This window comes from Thunnus thynnus, chromosome 17, assembly GCF_963924715.1.
Source record: "Thunnus thynnus chromosome 17, fThuThy2.1, whole genome shotgun sequence".
NCBI classification, from domain to species: Eukaryota; Metazoa; Chordata; class Actinopteri; order Scombriformes; family Scombridae; genus Thunnus; species Thunnus thynnus.
Window position 1 is genome coordinate 23,351,068 of NC_089533.1, and position 18,154 is coordinate 23,369,221.

Below are 18,154 nucleotides of genomic sequence, written 5' to 3' on the forward strand. Positions count from 1 at the left end.
CAGTTTAAATGAACACATTTGGAAGATGTCCGGTGGTGTTGATGACGGGGTTCAGTTTATGCTTCAGTTTATCTGATGGTGCTGTAGGGATACATCTGATTTGAAAATGATTGGGGTCGAAACCGAAAGACACAGCAAAGACCAGGAGCTAAAGTGAAAATTTGAAAGCTGAAAAACTTTACTAGGAACTGTGTTGCACCTAAAATACCACAATAGCAGCTGAGAAAAACATGGTAGAAGATATAACCAAGCCTGAAGTATGCTGCTACCTGTTGCCAGTAGGCCACCTAGTGTTCATATGTGATGAATGTAGTTATTAACTAATAAAGACCAAAAAAAAAAAAAAAAAAGAAAAATAGTGAAGACAACAGATTAATTATGAGATGCCTTTATTGTACTTTTTGGAATCCAGTGACACCGACACGAGGAAATGGTCCTATCACTCCCTCCCCCTTTACATACACAACCTGAGAAGGAGGGGCTGCAGGGTGGGATGTACCGTGATCCCGTTTGTAGTCTTAAATTAAACATAGAGATAATAGCGAAGACACATCCAGGTGCATTTCCACAGACACGCACGACATGCATTCAAAAAGGGGAATTCAGGGAACGCAGTGACTCCTGGTTCACATGTACGCTTTGTCTCAACGTAAAAGACGACAAAATTAATACCATTTAAAAAAACAGTTAGCTGTCTTTATGGCCCATGATCAGTCTATAATTCAGGCTCTGTCAATTTTCCACTTACAGGAGAAAACAAAAAAGGCAAAGACACACTATTATTCATGGTAAAACTGGTTTAAATATGGAAGTGGATGGTTCATAGCTTTCATATTTAGGTTTTTTTTTTTTTAATTTTATTGGTATACTTTAATGAGAATACAATTGTCTCACTAAAAATCAGCTCATCTAGGTAAAACTAGGCCTTCTCCACTGACTGTCTCCCTGCTGTATCTAAGTAAAATATATAAATTCCAGTCAAGTAGCTCAGTGGGCCATTGGTCCAATCAGGAGTGGTTCACTTCAATCCTCGTCGCTACCGCTGGCCGAACGCTCCTGAAACAAACACAAAGGAGTACTTAGTTACTTTTGTTAACTAAGCGGAGTACACAGGGATGATGTGTCCAAATAATATATCAAATGTAGATGTCACAATCAAATAATACAAAAGAAGGCTTAAGAACTGCTACATGATTGAGTAAATTCGTACATTATATTGACTGCACCTGCTCGGCTATTACTACTCAACAGAGAGGATTGTAAAAGCTCTATATTTACAGAGAGGGCACATGTTGGTCTTGCACGAGTGCACCAGTGTGTCTCTCACCTCTTCCTGTTCGTCCTCACTGTCATCGTCGCTCACCACAGGCTTAGCCCGGGCTCCGCGGCCCCTCCGTCGTTGGCCTTTTCCTCCGCGATCTCCTTTTTCTTTCCGGCTCAGTTTAATCTTCACCTTCACCGAACGAGCTGACAGAGATCACAGATCATGAGCACATTAATATTCATAGAGCCTCCCCTTGATGTAGCTTATGTAAAAGTTGACTTGTAATTTACTGTTTCTGATACTTACATTCAGACTCGGAGCCTTCGTCTATCTCCTCCTCCTCTTCCTCACTGTCCTCTCCTTCGCTTTCGTCCTCCTTCTCAATCTTTTGTCTCACACTGGTGAAGACGGACTGAAGCACGATGGAGTCCTCATAGATCTGGAAGGTTTACAGAATGAGAGGAAGTTAGTCTGCAGTACATAACAGCTTTCTATGAGGAAGAAAACATCTTTTTATTTGTCTGAAGCATAACAGAGATTCAAATTATCTTTAACTTTTATTCATTTCATTGTCATTTGACTCTGATGAGCATTTTCCAGAAACTAACTAATACTGAAATCTTGTAAATGCTGGTGAATTTGTTGGGTTTTTTTTTTTTTTTTTTTACAGGAACTTTTTGGCAGATGTCTAAAATACAAAAATATATCAAACATTTGTGAGTGAAGTCGGAGGCTGACACCCACCAGAGAGCCCTCCAGGTTGAAAGTCTGGGCATTCTGACACAGCAGCATCACATCCTTCTCCAGGTCGTTGAGGCTGCGGTACTTATGGCTGCGGATCCTCTCCTGATGGAAGGAGGAAGAACACAAGGCAGCGGTCAGACATGGATTGTCAGACAAAATAAATAAATAAATATAGAAATAAAAACACAAAAGAACACATGTAAAACATTTTTTTAAAATCTCACCTTGATCTTCCTGAAGTCCACTGGTTTGCGGATGAGTTCGTAGTACTCTGGCAGCTCCTTGCGAGAAGGCAACTGGATGAAGACTTCGCTCAGCTGTCGTCCATTACTGCTGAAACAAAAAAAGCAGGGATGTTAGCACCATGCTGAATCTAAAATGACAACGTTCACTTTTTCTTCAAATTTAAGACATTCATAATAATTTCTGATGCCAACAGTGATCTTCTTACCCATCCTTGTATTTGATGACAGCATCGACAATCTTCTTCATCTTCTTAGTGAGTGAGGGAGGGTTGGGAGAGAGTTTCTCAGCGGGCGGGCGGCCACGTTTCTTAGCTTTCTTCACCTCCTCGTCCTTGTCCCGTCCTCGCCCGCTGCTGGAGCTGGGTGTGGCCGGGCCACCGTCATGGTCACGGTCTCTCTTGCGCTTTCTGGTTGTCTTTTTGTGACGCACTTCCTCCTCGATGTCCTCTAGATTACCCTCTTCTATGGCCTGTGGCGAGGAGGAGTTATCAGGTCAGACTCATTTTACATTGATTCAATGAAGTCACATTTTCTTGCTCTCAATCGATACTGATACGATATGTAACATCACACCTTGAGCCACTGTTTCTCAGTGAGCGAGTCGCTGTAGTCCACCTCCTTACGTTGGCGGGACCCTCTGCCGAACATCTTCTCCTCCTCCTCTTCGCAAGTAAGCCTCTCAACCTCAGCGTCGTCTTTCAAAATCCAGGCCGGCATATCATCTTCCTCCATCAGACGAGGTTTCCTCTTAGGGTTGCGGGCCTCCTCGCGGCGTCTGTCTAGATCCATGCGCTGGAAGATTACAAAAAGAACACAGCAGTGGGTTAGTGGAGTCAGGTTATAAAACGACAAAGTAGTGCGTTTATCTAATAACTGAAATGGAACTGGGACTGACCATGAACTGTTCAAACTCCTCTTCACTTCTGGCAATCATCTGATTGACAGTCTCATCATCGGGCACTTCGTCCTCCTCCTGCAGACGGATGAGACAGAAGGAGTGAGAAAAAGCTAAAGGCATATTAATGTGGTACATCAGAGCCACGTCTCTGAGCTAATGACTTTCACTTAGCCAATGGGGAACAAAAATATTAAATGCATATTACTATTTACTTTATTTAGGCATTGAAAATATCAGTTAAGTTTGTATTACATAACTAAAGCTTTGCATATTTAAGTGACTAATCACAGGATCTACATTTGAATGTAAGGACAAAAAGAGAAAAAAAGAAGGGGGGGGGAAAGCAGCAGAAAGAAGAAAAGGAGTAATAGAAGGCATTTTATGTTAGTGCAGAATATAAAGTATCATATTAACCATCAAAGATTTGTGTAGAAGTAGAAATACATAAGGGAAGAAAGGGAGAAGTCTGGATTGATGAAAGCTCACAAATCCTGAGAAAAGAAGAAAATAAGAAAAAAGACACAAAGGAGGGGAAAAGGAGAGAATGAAGAGGTGGGGCAGCACATAGGCGGATGTGGGTGGGTGGGCGATGTGGGAAGCGGTTCAGATCACACCCACCCACGCCCCCCTAGTGCGGCAACCTCCTCGAGCCCCGACCTCGTCCTGTTCCTCGTGCTCCAGAATGGCCTGTAAAAAGGCCCGACGTTCAAAGCCTGATGACTTCTGGTCGAACATGCCGGCCTGGATGACCTTCTGGTCCACGTTCAGTTTGTACTTGGCTGCAGCCAGAATCTTCTCCTCCACGCTGTTGACAGTGCAGAGGCGGAGCACGCGCACCTCGTTCTGCTGACCGATACGATGTGCTCTGTCCTGCGCCTGCAGGTCCTGTACGAGCAAGCGCACATGTCACTGATTAGTTCAGCTGAACCAAAGGAACACATATCTATCACGATTAACAGGTTACTTTTACTCAATATATTAGTGATGTAATGGTCCCACATTTGCGTTAATTGAATTTTATTTCACTGGATTGCCAACACAAGTATTTAACTGACATCTTTGTTGATGCAAACATGTAGTATATTTGTATTTACCTGATGTGGGTTCCAGTCGCTGTCGAAGATGATGACGGTGTCAGCAGACTGCAGGTTGAGACCCAGGCCTCCTGCCCTGGTGCTGAGCAGGAACACAAAGTACTCAGAGGCTGGATCGTTGAATGTCTTCAGCAGCATGCCACGGTCCTCTGCCTTAGTGGTTCCTGTGGTGGGGGGTGATTAGAAAAAAAAGATTAATGTGAATCCCAATTGACCCATATAATCAGGTGACACTGAAGTCCCTCAAAATATATTTATGTATCATGTGTCACTCTCCTGTAGAGCTGCAACCATCAATTAGTTGATCAACAGAAAATTAAATCAGCAGCTTTTTTTTGATCAATTATTCATTTTAAGCAAAAATACAAAAAATCTCTGAGTTTCAGCGTCTCAGATGTGATGATTTAATGCCTTTCTTTGTCGTACATGGTAGTAAACTGAATATTTTGATGTTGTGGACTATTGGTCGGACAAAACAAGACATCTGAAGAAGTCACCTTTGTCTCTGGGAAATGATAACGATCATTTTTCACTATTTTATACCATTTTATAGAAGAGTTGCAGCACTACTCTACTGATTTCTCTTTTCATCTACAAAATCATCAACAAAACTGAAAATGTATCACTCAAAGTAGCCTTGTTTAATCAAGTGAGTTCTACAAAGCTAGGCTCATTTAGCCAGCTTTACAAAAACTTGCAAGGATAAATTTAGTGGTATTCTTTATTTTTTTCAATTGTTGAAAAATCCCATGAAAAGACCAAAAGCAACAATAGGTGGATTCTACTAAAAATAACTGCCTGTGTATCCGAAGCCTGATATATCTTCTGACTCTATGCCATACAACTCTGTTGTTGTCAAAAAACTATTAAAAAAACACTTAAATGAGTCACATGGTTGCACTGGGTGACATGTTCCTTTATTACAATGAACCTGGGCGCTGTGGTTTAGTTTTGAGTCAATCCCACATACACCATCCTGCTGCTGATAATACTCACTAGCACACCAGCAGCTACTGCAACTGCAGATGAAAAATAGTCCCCAACAGCCTTATCCTTTAATACTGGTCATACCACACAGGTGGTCTCATGTGGCTGATCAACAACTACGTCGACCCATTAATTTACTATTCAGCTGTGAGCACGTTTACATGAAAGAGGTGGAATTTGTAACAAATAGCTAATGGCCAAAAGTTAGCCTTGGTCACAAGCATCTCACCGTCCAGACGTAGGTACTTGAAGTTACGGTAGGCAAAGTAGTCCTCCATGATGGTCATGAGTGAAGTCATCTGACAGAAGAGCAGCACTTTATGGTTGGTGGCCCTAAGCTTGGGCAGGATACGATCCAGCAGCTCAAACTTCCCAGAGGAGCGGTACAGGTCAGGACTGGACAGACAAGAGGAAGAATGTGAGGGAAAATGAGCCAGTATGCAACGTATATCCACATACGACACACATGTGCAGTACAAACACACACACATTATTTCAAGCTTTTACCTACCCGCTCACTATTCCGCCAGAATAACCAAGATGCTCAGAGAAAGACTCCTGCGAAACAAACAAGGCAAAAATGAAAACTTTTATCTGCATTGTACATTCATATACAAGTGTTTTTAGTCTTCTATTGTACTCAGGAGAAAGACTTTCAGTGACAGCTTGATTAAGGTGGAGTGTCGTACCTCGATGTGCTGGAACATGTAGGGGTGGTTGCAAATCTTTCTCAGCTGCATGATAGTGTTCATCAGGGTCTTCGTGCCACCTTTACCCTGGAGGATGTGAAGAAAAAAAACAAAACAGAAAATACACATTTGAGTTTTCAAAATATTCTTTAAGTTTCAAAAAATAACTGCAGTATGATTTAAATGTTTTTAAAGTAACGTGTCAACTATAAAAATTCCTTACCTTCTTGTCTTTCTCTGACCCGTCTGTGAGCAAGACTCCCTTGGCCTGCATGTGTCTGTACAAAACTCTCTGTAGGGCTGACATGTCGCACTTGATCACATACTCCACCTAGAAAAACAACAAGACGCGAAAAGCTCAGGAAACTCTCCAAATTACATCAAGGATGTTTAACTTTCTGGAAAAAAAAACACAATTCCAGATCATGAAAACATATGTGGGATCAAATCTTAAAGAGAGAAACGAGCCGAACCTTCTCAGGCAGCTGGGCCTCGACTTCCTTCTTGAGTCGGCGCAGCAAGAAGGGTCGGAGCACCTTGTGTAAACGTCGAATGATGAGGATGGTCTCTTCTTCATTCAGGTCAACCTTGAAGGGGAGAAAAAGAGAAGGGAGGATGAGACATTCAAAATCAAAAAAAAAAACATGGAGGTCTTTTTGAAAATATAATCTGCTTTGCTGTGGCCTTAACAAAAGCCAAATATGACCTCGACCAATCTATACACCCTCCAGACCAAAGCTCACCTTCTCTCCGGTCATGGCAAATGGGGCGTTGAACCACTGCTCGAAGGTGCTGCAGCTCTTGAAAATGGTGGGCAGGAGGAAGTTGAGCAGGGCCCAGAGCTCAGGCAGCTTGTTCTGCAGCGGAGTGCCTGTGAGCAGGACACGCCGGGGGGCCAAGTAGTGTGTGTTCAAGACCTGGGTCAGCTTACAGTGGTGGTTCTTCATACGATGGCCCTCGTCCACAATCATGTACTTCCAACGAAGCTGTGGGAGGAAATGATGTGCAGTTATGATTTATTACCTAGATTTTTAAAAAGAGACGAGACATTTTGGTTTTGACTTGGTTTGACAATGGATTCTTACCTTTGCTAGCACTTGCTTATCTTTGATAATGTACTCATATGTGGTGAGCAGCACGTTGAATTTGCCACTGCGCAGGATGGGAACGAATGCACGACGAGCAGCTGGAGAACCCTGAAAATAAACAATCATTTTTAGTTTATTTTCAACAATAGGATTAAATCTAATCATTTAAAAATCATTTTGTGATGACTAGAGCATAGAGCATGGTATGCCTCATCCTTGAAGAACTGAAAGAATAACCAAGTATGTGCAACTGACCTTGTAGGAGACCTTCACGACAGACGGCGCCCACTTATCAAACTCATACACCCAGTTAGATAGAGTTCTGCAAAACATAAGACACAAGTTTGGTTCAGAATCTTGCTTAATCTGCCTCAATAGAAAACAATGTTTCTATAATTTATCTTCAAGGCAAATAAGTGTTGTCAACTGCTACATGACGTAAAACACAACCCATTACCGCTTTCTAATAAGCACTCATTGTTTTTAACTTCCTGTTTTAGGCAACTACATTTTGATGTGTGTGGACTCACGAGAGAGGTACAATGATGAGGAAGGGCCCGTTGAGGCGCTTGTACTCCATGAGGTAAGTGATGAGGGCGATGGTCTGGATAGTTTTTCCTAGACCCATCTCATCAGCCAGGATGCCATTCAAGTTGTTGTTGTAAAGTGACACCAGCCACTCCAGACCTTTAATCTGAGCAGAAAAGGGACACAGTTAGGATCAGTCGATATAATTCATTAAAACAATCTAGTTGGATCACACTACGTATGAGCTGAAGTTACTCTACACGTTCTCTCTGTCTTGATTGATTACCTGGTACTGTTTGAGCTGCCCGTTGACCAACAATGTGGACTGTTTGTCCACTTTCTCTGTGACAGCGTGAGCTACGGCGTAGTAGGACTGCAAGCCTCGGTTGAAAGCTGCGTTACCGTACTCATCGTCTACATCCTGCTTGGCGTGCCTGGTGGAAAGAAGCAAGGGACAAAATAGAATGAGAGAGACGTGTTTGGCTGGAAGAAAAACAGCAAATGAAGACAACGAAGATACTGAGAGACAACATCAGATAACAAAATAATGCCTTAGAGGTATCTTTGCATCACTTAATTATGACAACTGTGATTCATTATTATGTATTGTATATCATAGACTAATAAGTCCTGATGGTTTCTTACTCGATGATGTGCCGGACATCCACTTCAGATACGTCTTCACTGTCGGGGTCAGGAATCTTCTTCTTCTCCTCTGCTTGAGCTGAAGAGGAATGAGGCTGCTCTTCATCATCATCCTGACAAGACAAGACAAGACAAGACAAGGGAAGGTCAGAAACTGCTAGAAAATAACAACTGACCCTTATGCTCTGATTTAGAGTTCACTGTGTCATATACCTCCTCCTCCTCTTCCTCTTCTGAACCACTGTCTTCACTGTCTGAACGTGGCGCTACTTCATATCTGCAAAGGAATAAAATGTTTTTGGAAGGGTTAGAAACACTTACAGTTTCTTTCTGTTCTGCTAAAGGACACATGTTATCCTTGAAAACATGACGTTCACTCATACAGCGCTCAGTGATACGCATTGTAACTTGTAACCTTGATTCCAGAACATCGGCTTCCAGCGTTAATATCAGAATTTAAATAAATTGCTTCCCATGCCATCAGCGCGACAGCATCAAGCTGACTGGGGTAACAGGAGGGATTTTTTCTGGATTGAGAGTGTCACTTCCTACATCAAATGGTCTGATTTAATAGATGGAGTTAATAGACATGACACTGACCCTGGGTTCATTTCAAGCCAGGTCTCCAGCTGGCCAGCCTTAGGTGCCTCAACCCCAGTCAGGATCTTTCCGCTGTCCACATGGATGACCTTCACTGGGAGGTCACTCATTTGACTGGTCTCATCTAAAGGCTGTGAGAAGAGAGGAAATTAAATTTAAAAAAAAACAAAACATTAATTGTCATGTGAAGTATATCATCATGCTGCTCCACATTCTGCACATTAAGACTGTAAATAAAGAAATCTTATTCAAATATAGGTGATGCTTGAAAATGATTTTCATCCTCCCGACTCACCTCTCCATCAGGTCCAAGAGCAGCAGCACCGCTCTCCACAGTCTCTGGCTTCTGAAAACATTAAAAATACATTTAAAAAAATGCTATCTAAACTCAGAAGACATATTACAAACGACCAACCAATTATAAACATTCACCTTCTTTTTCTTCTTCTTTTTCTTCTCTTTGAGAGCTTGAGCGGCTTTGTGGGCTCGCACCAGCTCGGTGAGGTTGGCCACATATTCGTCTGTCTGTTGTAGCAGGTAAGCCAGACGCTTGTCTTTCTTTTGGTCGATGAGTTTACGATAGCCCTCCTCATCTTCAGCCTGGGATAAGATACAAGAGATGTCAGATGTCTTTGTTAGACGAATAAAAGTGCACAATAACCATTTCTTCCACGTGTGACTGATCCTGTCAACCTATAAGCAAATACTGACTTATTTTGGTATTTGGGCGTCATGCTGGATGCACACACACACACTTTGGTGAAGTTGTGCAGAGTATGTAAAGATTTGTCTCACCATCAGCCTCCGCATTCTCTCTTTCTCAATGCGCTCATTCTCTTTCTTCTGCTCGCGCTCAGTGTTGGCATGATAGGTGGCGACAGCTTTGGTAGCCTTCTGGATCTTCGCTGTGATGGAGCGATGGTACTCCTTAAAGTCCTTGGCGTGCTGCAGGATGCTGTTGAGGTATTCCTATAAACAAAAGGAAACACAGAGCCAAGAGTTACATTTACATATAATGTGAATGTTTAAGGACATTTTCTCCTCTAACCTCTTCACTTGTTCCTCTGTTAAGATATTTCATTACTGTTTTTTGTCTCTAATGTGTTGCTGCTGTCAACAGGTCTGTTTTATATTTGATCTCAATGGGACTAACCAGTAGAGGTCACAACAAAATAAAGGTATGTATGTGTAAAGGTCACGAAAAATAAGACGGTGGTGTTTTCCCGCAGCATACCTGGTGTTTCTGACGACGTTTACGCTCTTGTTCAATCTTCTGCTGTTTCTCAAGCTTCTCAGTGATTCGGGCCTCACGTAGAGACTGGCGTTTGCTGCGCTTGTAGGCTTTAGCGTTAAGGGCAGTTTCCAAAGCAGTGTCACGACGCATGCAGACCACCACCTCCTGACGCAGCTATAGGCACACAAAAGTCGACATATTAGATACTTTATCTATTCCACCGGGGAGAAAACATAATATGACATTAACGGTTAAGTTAGCAGAAGTCAAGCATGTCCCACTGGCTGTACTTCATACATTTCCCTCAGATAACTTCATGTGTACCTGTCTCTGGAAGTTAAGCAGCCTCAGGGCCTTCAGCTCGATGTTGGCCTTGGTGCGAAGGTCACCAGCTAGGGAGCCGGGCAGGTTCTCCAGCTCCTGGATACGGTGAGCGATACGGGCCTGTAGCCTAAAAAATAAAAAATATATGTATTAAAAAATAATAATGACCAGGGAGCCAAACCACTATTTTCTCTCCACTTCCGGCTGATCATCCACAATGAGAAGAGAAAATACTCAAATTCCTCTTTAAAAGGTTTTTATGGATCGTTTTCTGATTAGGATCTTTCCTAATTTAACTTCTGTGACAAAACTCTACCATGGTTCAAATATTCTTTGTAACCATAGACAGTGTGTTATTATTAACAATGAGAATCTTTCTAACATGTAAAACAATTCGACAGGGTTCCGTCTTTGGTCCACTTGGTCCCCCACCCTGTCTCACCTGTACTCTCTCTCCTGGAGGATCTCCACAGGGTCCAGCCCGCGAGGTTTTTGGATGGGGGTTATTCGATTCTGCTTCTGGTGAAGCATCATGGGAGGGGGCTGGGCGGGCTGTCCTGGGGACTGCGTCTGAGGGGGCATTACTGGGGAGGCAGCGGGTGGCACAGAGGGAGGAGCAGGAGAGGGTCTGCCAGTGGGCTGAGGTGGAATCAGCTTCTGAGGAGGGTTGGATGGAGCAGCAGCATTCACCATTGGTCCTACAAGATATGAATAACAAGAGATCAGTGTTGCTGCATGTGCACATAAAACACACAGTGCTGAGGTTAGTGTCCAGACTAACTTTACCTTCAGGCCATGATTTGGGGGGTCCGTTGGTAGGTGGGCCTTGCATACCTGGGGGAACTCCTGCAGGTCCTGGAGGTGGCATATTGGGACCCACCATGCCTGAAAGCATACACATCTTATGTGAATAAAAAGTAAAAATAATACGATTTTAGCTTAAAAAAAATAAAAGAACAATCATGTGTTCAGCCACCAGGGGTCTCTGTTCAGCTATCAAATATTCTTTTGCAAAGAGGCACATTACAAAAATACACTAAAGCTTCCCTGAGGCCTTCCTCAACTCACCATGTGGTCTGTTGTAGTTGGCCTGAGCTGGTCCCGGCCCAGCCCCAGGTCCACCTCCAGGGCCTGTAGTAGGTGGCATGGGCTGTTGCTGCATCCCTGGCATAGGCCTCTTTCCCTGCACGGCCATCTGCAGGTGCTCTGGTAAGGGCTGACTGCGTGCCAGCATTTTGTAGGCCATAATCTGGGCCCTGAGTTGGTGCAACTGGTTTTGGTTGAAAGGAGTGGGTCCTCCAGTGTTGGCCGGCCCACCTCCCGCACCGCCTGGACCCTGGGGACCCCCGCGGTTTGGTTGACCCATTCCCTGGTTAGGGTCTCCACTGCCCTCCATAGGTCCAGCACCAGGACCAGAGGGACCTCCAGGCATCATGGGGCCAGAGGGAGGGCCGTTGGCTGGGACAGGGCTAGGTGCGTGCTCAGAGCCTCCCAGCGGAGAGGGGTAACCTGGGGAACAGATGCACGGACATGTCAAAAAAATGATTCAGTCATTGTGTTTTAGGAAGTTCTTAACATGATAAAGATCACATACTGAATGTGAGGAAGGTTTAGAAACTTGATCACTTGAAACTAGATCAAGAGACAAACATGGATTTTACATTTTAGTCAAATGCACCTGCAGATTGTATTTATTCTTATGACATTCCAACTATTTGTACACAGATTTAAGACTGTCAAGAGCTGAATTACACAAAACAGAAGTGAACAACCAGGAAGATTTAGCCATATTGCTAATTAAAACAATGACAATAAGCTAAGAAACATCGGTTTAGTCTCTTTAATTTAGGCTACAAGTAGGACTGAACAAACAACTCTTTACCACTATGTGACATTTCCATATAATGCATGCAACCACATACAGTAACACACATGCACTATTAGTCAACTTTAATATTTTATTGCTCTATATGTGTCTCTGTGTCTTTCACTATTCACTATTCTACTCTTTTGCTTCCTGACTGTGTGGTTTTGTAGATGCAGCTGCCTTTGTTATTGTCTGAAAAGGGAAACCCCCCAAACCCGCCCTCTAGCTGTTCTAACCACTGCCGTCTGTTCATGCTGCCAAACGAGCAGCAACACAAGAAGAGAAACCGGCTGGATGGGTTCACACTCACGAACAAAAAGGAAATCCATGTAGAGAAAGTTACGCAGATAAAATTAACCATCCGTGGACATCCTCTAATTCAGTTTTCCTTCACCCATTGCATGTTGACTACGTATGCAACTTATCAGAGGATTCAAACTGCAACGTTCATGGAGCTGCTACCACACCTCAAAGATATTTACATGAGACTGTATTTGCTAATGTTTCATCTTGCTATCTTTAACTTACAGCACAGGCTACATAAAGTACAACATTGTGTTAGTGTTACCTTGGGAATGTTGGTCCATGGGGCTCGGAGGGGGTCCCATCCCACTGTGTCCCCCTGGTCTCATGCCCATGCCCTTCATCTGGGCGTAGCGAGGGTCATCAGGCATTCCCTTCTCGTGCATGCCTTCCATGGGCTGCAGGAAAGACACAATAATCAAGCATGAGACAAATTCTGAAATGAGGTTGGAACATCTATTTAACAAGTGACTCAAGAGCTACATATTTTATGTAATTTTATTTTGTAAGCTTTTACAAAATATGAACTCCAGAGGTAATGATTAGATTAAGACCGTCAATAGAAGTTATCTATTCATTAACAGGCAATTACAATATAATTAGTAAAAAGGTGAAAAGTTAGTTTTTGCTGCATTATTAGAAAAAGGTTAACATACACCAGTGTATGTAGTAATGGTGTGAATCAATTTACTAATACCACTAATATATTATTAATTAATATAATATATATTAACAAAGGAATAAGACATAAAAACTGTTTTGTACTTTGTGCATCTGGTGCATGTTGTCCTGAGGATATCCTGAGGGTCCTTGTGGAGGGTGGGGGTGTCCAGATCCAGGAGGTCCTGGGCTGGGACCCATCATGCTGTGGGCTGAACCAGGGGAAGGACCCGGGCTTGGGCCCATCATGCCTCCTGGAGATGGCCCTGGGCCTGGGGAGGGACCGGGCCGAGGTGTCCCTCCCATCGGGGGGTCAGGAGTGGACATCTTTCAGGGGACACTGGGAATGTGTGGCAGCAGCAAGTACCCCTGTGGTGAGAGACGACAACAAGGAATCAGTGACCAGACAAGTGTGATTGTAACTTAAAAATGTTCCATTCAGACAGCAGGAGAAGTTTAAGTCCAAATCATAAAATAACAAATGTAACATAATCATGTTTGATTATTTTACTAGAATAATCTCTATCCACCCTCTTATTTAAAAAGAGACAGTTCATCCAAAACAACATCTAAATAAATTTTCATCTTTCTTGAAGTGCAAATTCAGCAGGCAGGTTAGATGTGATGTGCTGTGGGCTGGAGAAACAGATCAGTATATAATGAGCTCTGGGACTTGGTGTGTGATACTCAAAAGACCAAAGTATTCCATCTGAAAAACTAAACCATTATATCTCTTCCAAGCTATGTTTAGACAGTTAATCGCAATCAAAATGTATATGACATACAGTGGTGCTTGAAGTTTGTGAACCCTTTAGAATTTGGTCTGTTTCTGCATAAATATGACCTAAAACATGACCAGTTTTTCATGCAAGTCCTAAAACTAGATAAATAGACATCAATTAAACAAATGAGGCCTGCCTTATTTAAAGAGGAGAAACCTGGTTCTTCACTATCAAAGTCTGAGCTCCACAATATGTTTGTGGAAGTGTGTCAAGGCCCGAACGAATGAGATTTATGTGAACCTTTGAAGAAGAGTTATTGATGCTCACCAAGCTGGAAAGGTTAACAAAACCATTTCTGATGAGTTTGGACTCCACCAGTCGACTGTCAGGCAGATTGTGTACAAATGGAGGACATTCAACACCATCGTTACCCTCCCCAGGTTTGGTCGACCAATTAAGACCACACTAAGAGCAAGGTGTGTAATAGTCCAGGAGGTAAAAAGGGACTCCAGGGTAATGGCTAGGAAACTTAAGGCCTCTCTTGCAGTGGCTACAGTCAATGTTCATGAGCCCACCATCAGGAGAACATTGAACATCAATAGTGTGCATGGCAGAGTTGCAAGGAGAAACTCAGTATTCTCCAAAAAGAACATTGCTGCATGTCTACAGTTTGCTCAAGACCATGTGAATAAGCCAGAAGGCTATTGGAAAAATGTTCTGTGGACGGATAAAACCAAAATCATCTTTTTGGCTTGAAATGTTATGTTTGGTGACAAGCAGACACTGCATTCCAGCATACGAACCCCATCCCATCTGTGACGACTTGCAATCACTGACGCAGCAATGAGTTCTGAGTTGCACCCGCAAATTCTACAGAAAAATGTCAAGGTATCCGTCCATGAACTGAAGCTCAACAGAAAGTGGGTCATGCAGCAAAACAACGACCCTAAACACACAAGTCGTTCTACCAAAGAATGGTTAAAGCAGAAGAAAGTTAATGTTTTGGAATGGCCGTGTCAAAGTCCTGACCTTAATCCTATAAAAATGCTGTGGAAGGACCTGAAGCATGTAGTTCATCCAAAGAAGCCCACCAACATCCTTGAGTTGAGACTGGTCTGTAAGGAGGATTGGGATAAAATTCCTCCAAGCTGATGTGCAGGGCTGATAAACAGTAACCGGAAACGTTTAGTTGAAGTTATTGCTGTAAAAGGGGGTCACACCAATTACTGAAAGCAAGGGTTCACATGCTTTTGCCTCACACAAATATGTAATATTGGATATTTTTCCTCAATATATAAATAAATAAGTTTGATGTTTACTGTCTCATTTGTTTACTTTGGTTGCCTTTATCTAGTTTTAGGACTTGTGTGAAAATCCGATCACGTTCTAGGTCATTTATGCAGAAATAGAGAAGATTGTAAAGGGTTTACAAACTTTCAGGCACCACTGTATGTAGTCAACAAAAAATTATTTTATATTATTCTGGGGTGAACTGACCCTTTAAATGTGTTTCCCACCAAACCATAATTACTTCACATTATGATAGATGATCAGTTTTTGATAGATCACAGCATATGCCAGTAAAACAACAAATCTGATACATCTGATTACATATTACAAGATCTGACTTGTAAATATAAAATAGTAACCGCGTCAACAAAAGCTTCATAAAAACAGCAGGTCGCCAAGAGTTCACCAAACCTCATAACTTCATGGGTTAAAACCTTTGTAAATAAGGGTCAACAAGATACAGCTCTAGCTGACAGAGACAAGCGTATGCTAACATTAATTGAGACAACTCCTGTTTAAAGTTAACATTTTGTATCAGCTCAGTTGATACAATGTTTACAAGTACACGAAAACAGCAGACAGATTGGCCATTATTATCATTTTTAGCTTTGCTAACGTTAGCCGGGCTTACCCGGATTTCACTGTGAACGTTACATTAGGTCGGTTCACAGACTTTAGACGTCGTTAATGCCTCGTCTGTGATCACACGAGTTTTCTGGCATTCATTCGATGACCAATTCTTCATTTAAAGTCACAATTAATCGGTGGCAAAGCTACAAAGAACAGGAGCCAGACTCGGGTTAGCCTAGCTTGTTTAAACGCCTGTATTGTTAACACAACATAAGCTGATCGATGACGGCGGTTAGCATGCTAGCGAGCTAGTTGTGCTAGCCTAGCCGGGCCATGCTCTCGCAGGCCAATTAGGCACAAAAATGTGCTGTTTTGCGAGATGTTTGTCCAGATGCGGCGGCATGTGAAAGGTTAGAGCATCCCTCATCGCTGGAGCTGATTGATCCACCGCGCCTCCCGTACCCCCGGCACACGGCTCCGCTCTAAACACATTTCCAAAAACATTTCATTCATTGCTCTCTGTCGCGCCACGGCAGCGGTGCTGTAATGTCGGTGTCGTCTTTTTCTCAAACATAAAATACCCTACAAACACACACATATAACCCGGTACAGTCGCGCAAAACACACACAAAACTCCCCTTAATCTAGTAACAAAATTATAGTTGACTTACACAAGTGGTGAAAGGTGATGTTTAAAAACCTCACCGGTTGCAACGTCTCTTGGTTTTCCTCCTAGCTAGAAACAAAGAGCGACCTACCCAGTTGGTTTTTTTCCTCCACCCCCCTCTCTCGGTAGATTGTATCGCAGGGACCGGCCTGTGCAGCTCTGCAGCGCCCCCATCCACCGCTTCGCTCACTACCCGCATGCCCAGTGAAGGCTGCTGAAGGGAGGGGTGGAGGAGTCAGAAGCTGCGTGGGGGATGGGAGAACAAATCAAACACACGGTGTTGTCGAAGAGGAGAACAAGAATAACCATTTATCTGTGTTTTTAATTAAATGTTATATCATCCAAATACTCCAAGGAAGTTCAGTGAAAACTAATCTCAATGGCAACGTTAGTAAAACTACCCAATCACACCGCGCGACAAAACATGACGGTGTCCGCGCCATAACAAAATTCTCCAGGTGCGCGACATGAAAGGAAAGTGTCGAGCAACACTTTTTTTCTGTTGAACGACACTTATCAAAAAATATCGAGGCTGTTGAGAGATAACCTTCCACTGGTTTGCCAGCCAGTTTTTGGAGTTATTGTGTGGCAAGTCTCATTCTTGTAGGTTCATTAATTGATTGCAGCTTCCAACCAGCATTAACGTCCCAGGGTACATTCACTGTACATTACTGTAACAGCCCAGCCTCCGGTTACTCTGCTCCATATGTCCCCAGATTAGCCTGTAACCGTTCTTTCTCTTTCCTCCATGCAGTGACTATATAGGAATGACAACCATGAGAAGTGTATGAGTTCCAAATGACAATTGTAATTATACATAATTTACATAATATGAATTGTTTTTCCTCATTGTGGGACCCTGAAGAGCCTGGTAATGGTCTAAGAGAGAACCCCATGAGCTTTAACTCAGGTCTTAACAGCCAGCAGTGGAGCTCCTCCTGGTTGGTTGACCCCTCTCTGTTGGAGGAGACCTTCCAGCTGGTGCTGATTGCAGAGCACTTTTAATGAGTCGCTGGTCCTCCTGGGGGTCCTGCTGAAGCTGGAGCTTCAGGAACGAACCTGTCTGTCTCATAACTCACTCTGCCCAGGATGTAACTCCGCTGGATGATTCAAGCAAAGCCATGACTTTTTCCTCCAGCTGTTCTGGGAGAAGGCAGAGCAGTATGGGCCTGAAAGCTGAGGCATCAGGAAGGGGTTCCCCATGAGGAACTGAAGGACGCAGTAAGACCCTGGCAGACTGATTCAGACCCCCTCTAGGGTTATCAGGTACAGGGAAACATGACAAAGCAGGAGCAGAGATTCTGTACGCGACTTGTACGGCCTGAACTCTAGTACCATGTCCATTTGTACTGTACAGTTCTGAGACTATAGGGTAATATATGCAAGGGACTGTACACAAATTACTAGGGGTGTCAGGGATCAGAAAAGGCTTTATTATTTGGGAGAGTATTTTAACTTTTTCTCATCACAGATTTTTTTCCCCCATTTGGTGGCTGTAATAGGCCTAACTGTTTAGCCAGCTTTTTATTCAAAATAGATAATGGCTGTATTTTCACTTTGCAATAATTATATTATTTCGAGATATTGGGTGGAAGGTATTGCAGTTTTGCAAACCCTCTACAGGGTCCAAAGGAAATATTCATAAGACAGAAGGTGTTGTTTTTTACAAATTAAAAAAAAAATGTGTTCCCCTCCCAATGATTATCATACAGTCCCTAAAACACTATGCATTGTC

The 18,154-nt window shown here is 42.9% G+C and overlaps 1 protein-coding gene across 8 annotated transcripts; it reads right to left on the reverse strand.

The window, feature by feature from the left end:
- Nucleotides 1-372: 372 nt before the first annotated feature.
- smarca4a (SWI/SNF related, matrix associated, actin dependent regulator of chromatin, subfamily a, member 4a) lies at nt 373-17,264 on the reverse strand. Of its 8 annotated transcripts, none has more exons than XM_067571262.1 (34): nt 17,246-17,264; nt 13,276-13,539; nt 12,776-12,908; nt 11,409-11,849; nt 11,127-11,225; nt 10,783-11,038; nt 10,341-10,467; nt 10,017-10,190; nt 9,578-9,751; nt 9,215-9,382; nt 9,078-9,128; nt 8,783-8,913; nt 8,396-8,459; nt 8,183-8,295; nt 7,824-7,971; nt 7,540-7,703; nt 7,265-7,331; nt 7,007-7,117; nt 6,665-6,907; nt 6,395-6,508; nt 6,145-6,252; nt 5,922-6,008; nt 5,744-5,790; nt 5,462-5,628; nt 4,246-4,409; nt 3,770-4,036; nt 3,149-3,226; nt 2,827-3,045; nt 2,460-2,722; nt 2,233-2,341; nt 2,009-2,110; nt 1,571-1,703; nt 1,328-1,467; nt 373-1,056 (listed from the first exon to the last, which is right to left on the reverse strand). In XM_067571262.1, the coding sequence occupies exons 2-34, from the start codon at nt 13,495-13,497 to the stop codon at nt 1,024-1,026; spliced, it is 4,917 nt and encodes a 1,638-aa protein (XP_067427363.1). In that variant the 5' UTR covers nt 13,498-13,539; nt 17,246-17,264; the 3' UTR covers nt 373-1,023. The 8 variants fall into 8 exon arrangements, with proteins under 8 accessions (XP_067427363.1, XP_067427362.1, XP_067427364.1 ...); XM_067571261.1 differs by lacking the exon at nt 17,246-17,264 and adding an exon at nt 16,511-16,758; XM_067571263.1 differs by lacking the exon at nt 17,246-17,264 and adding an exon at nt 16,424-16,758 and having other exon boundaries at nt 2,233-2,338.
- Between the last annotated feature and the right edge of the window lie 890 nt (nt 17,265-18,154).

Coding starts and splice junctions, on each gene's coding strand:
- smarca4a (XM_067571262.1), bottom strand. CDS start 13,497: ATGTCCACTCCTGACCCCCCGATGGGAGGGACACCTCGGCCCGGTCCC. Junction 5,791..5,921: donor ACATGTTCCAGCACATCGAG/GTACGACACTCC, acceptor TTTGTTTCGCAG/GAGTCTTTCTCTGAGCATCT. Junction 1,057..1,327: donor GTGAGGACGAACAGGAAGAG/GTGAGAGACACA, acceptor TGTTTGTTTCAG/GAGCGTTCGGCCAGCGGTAG.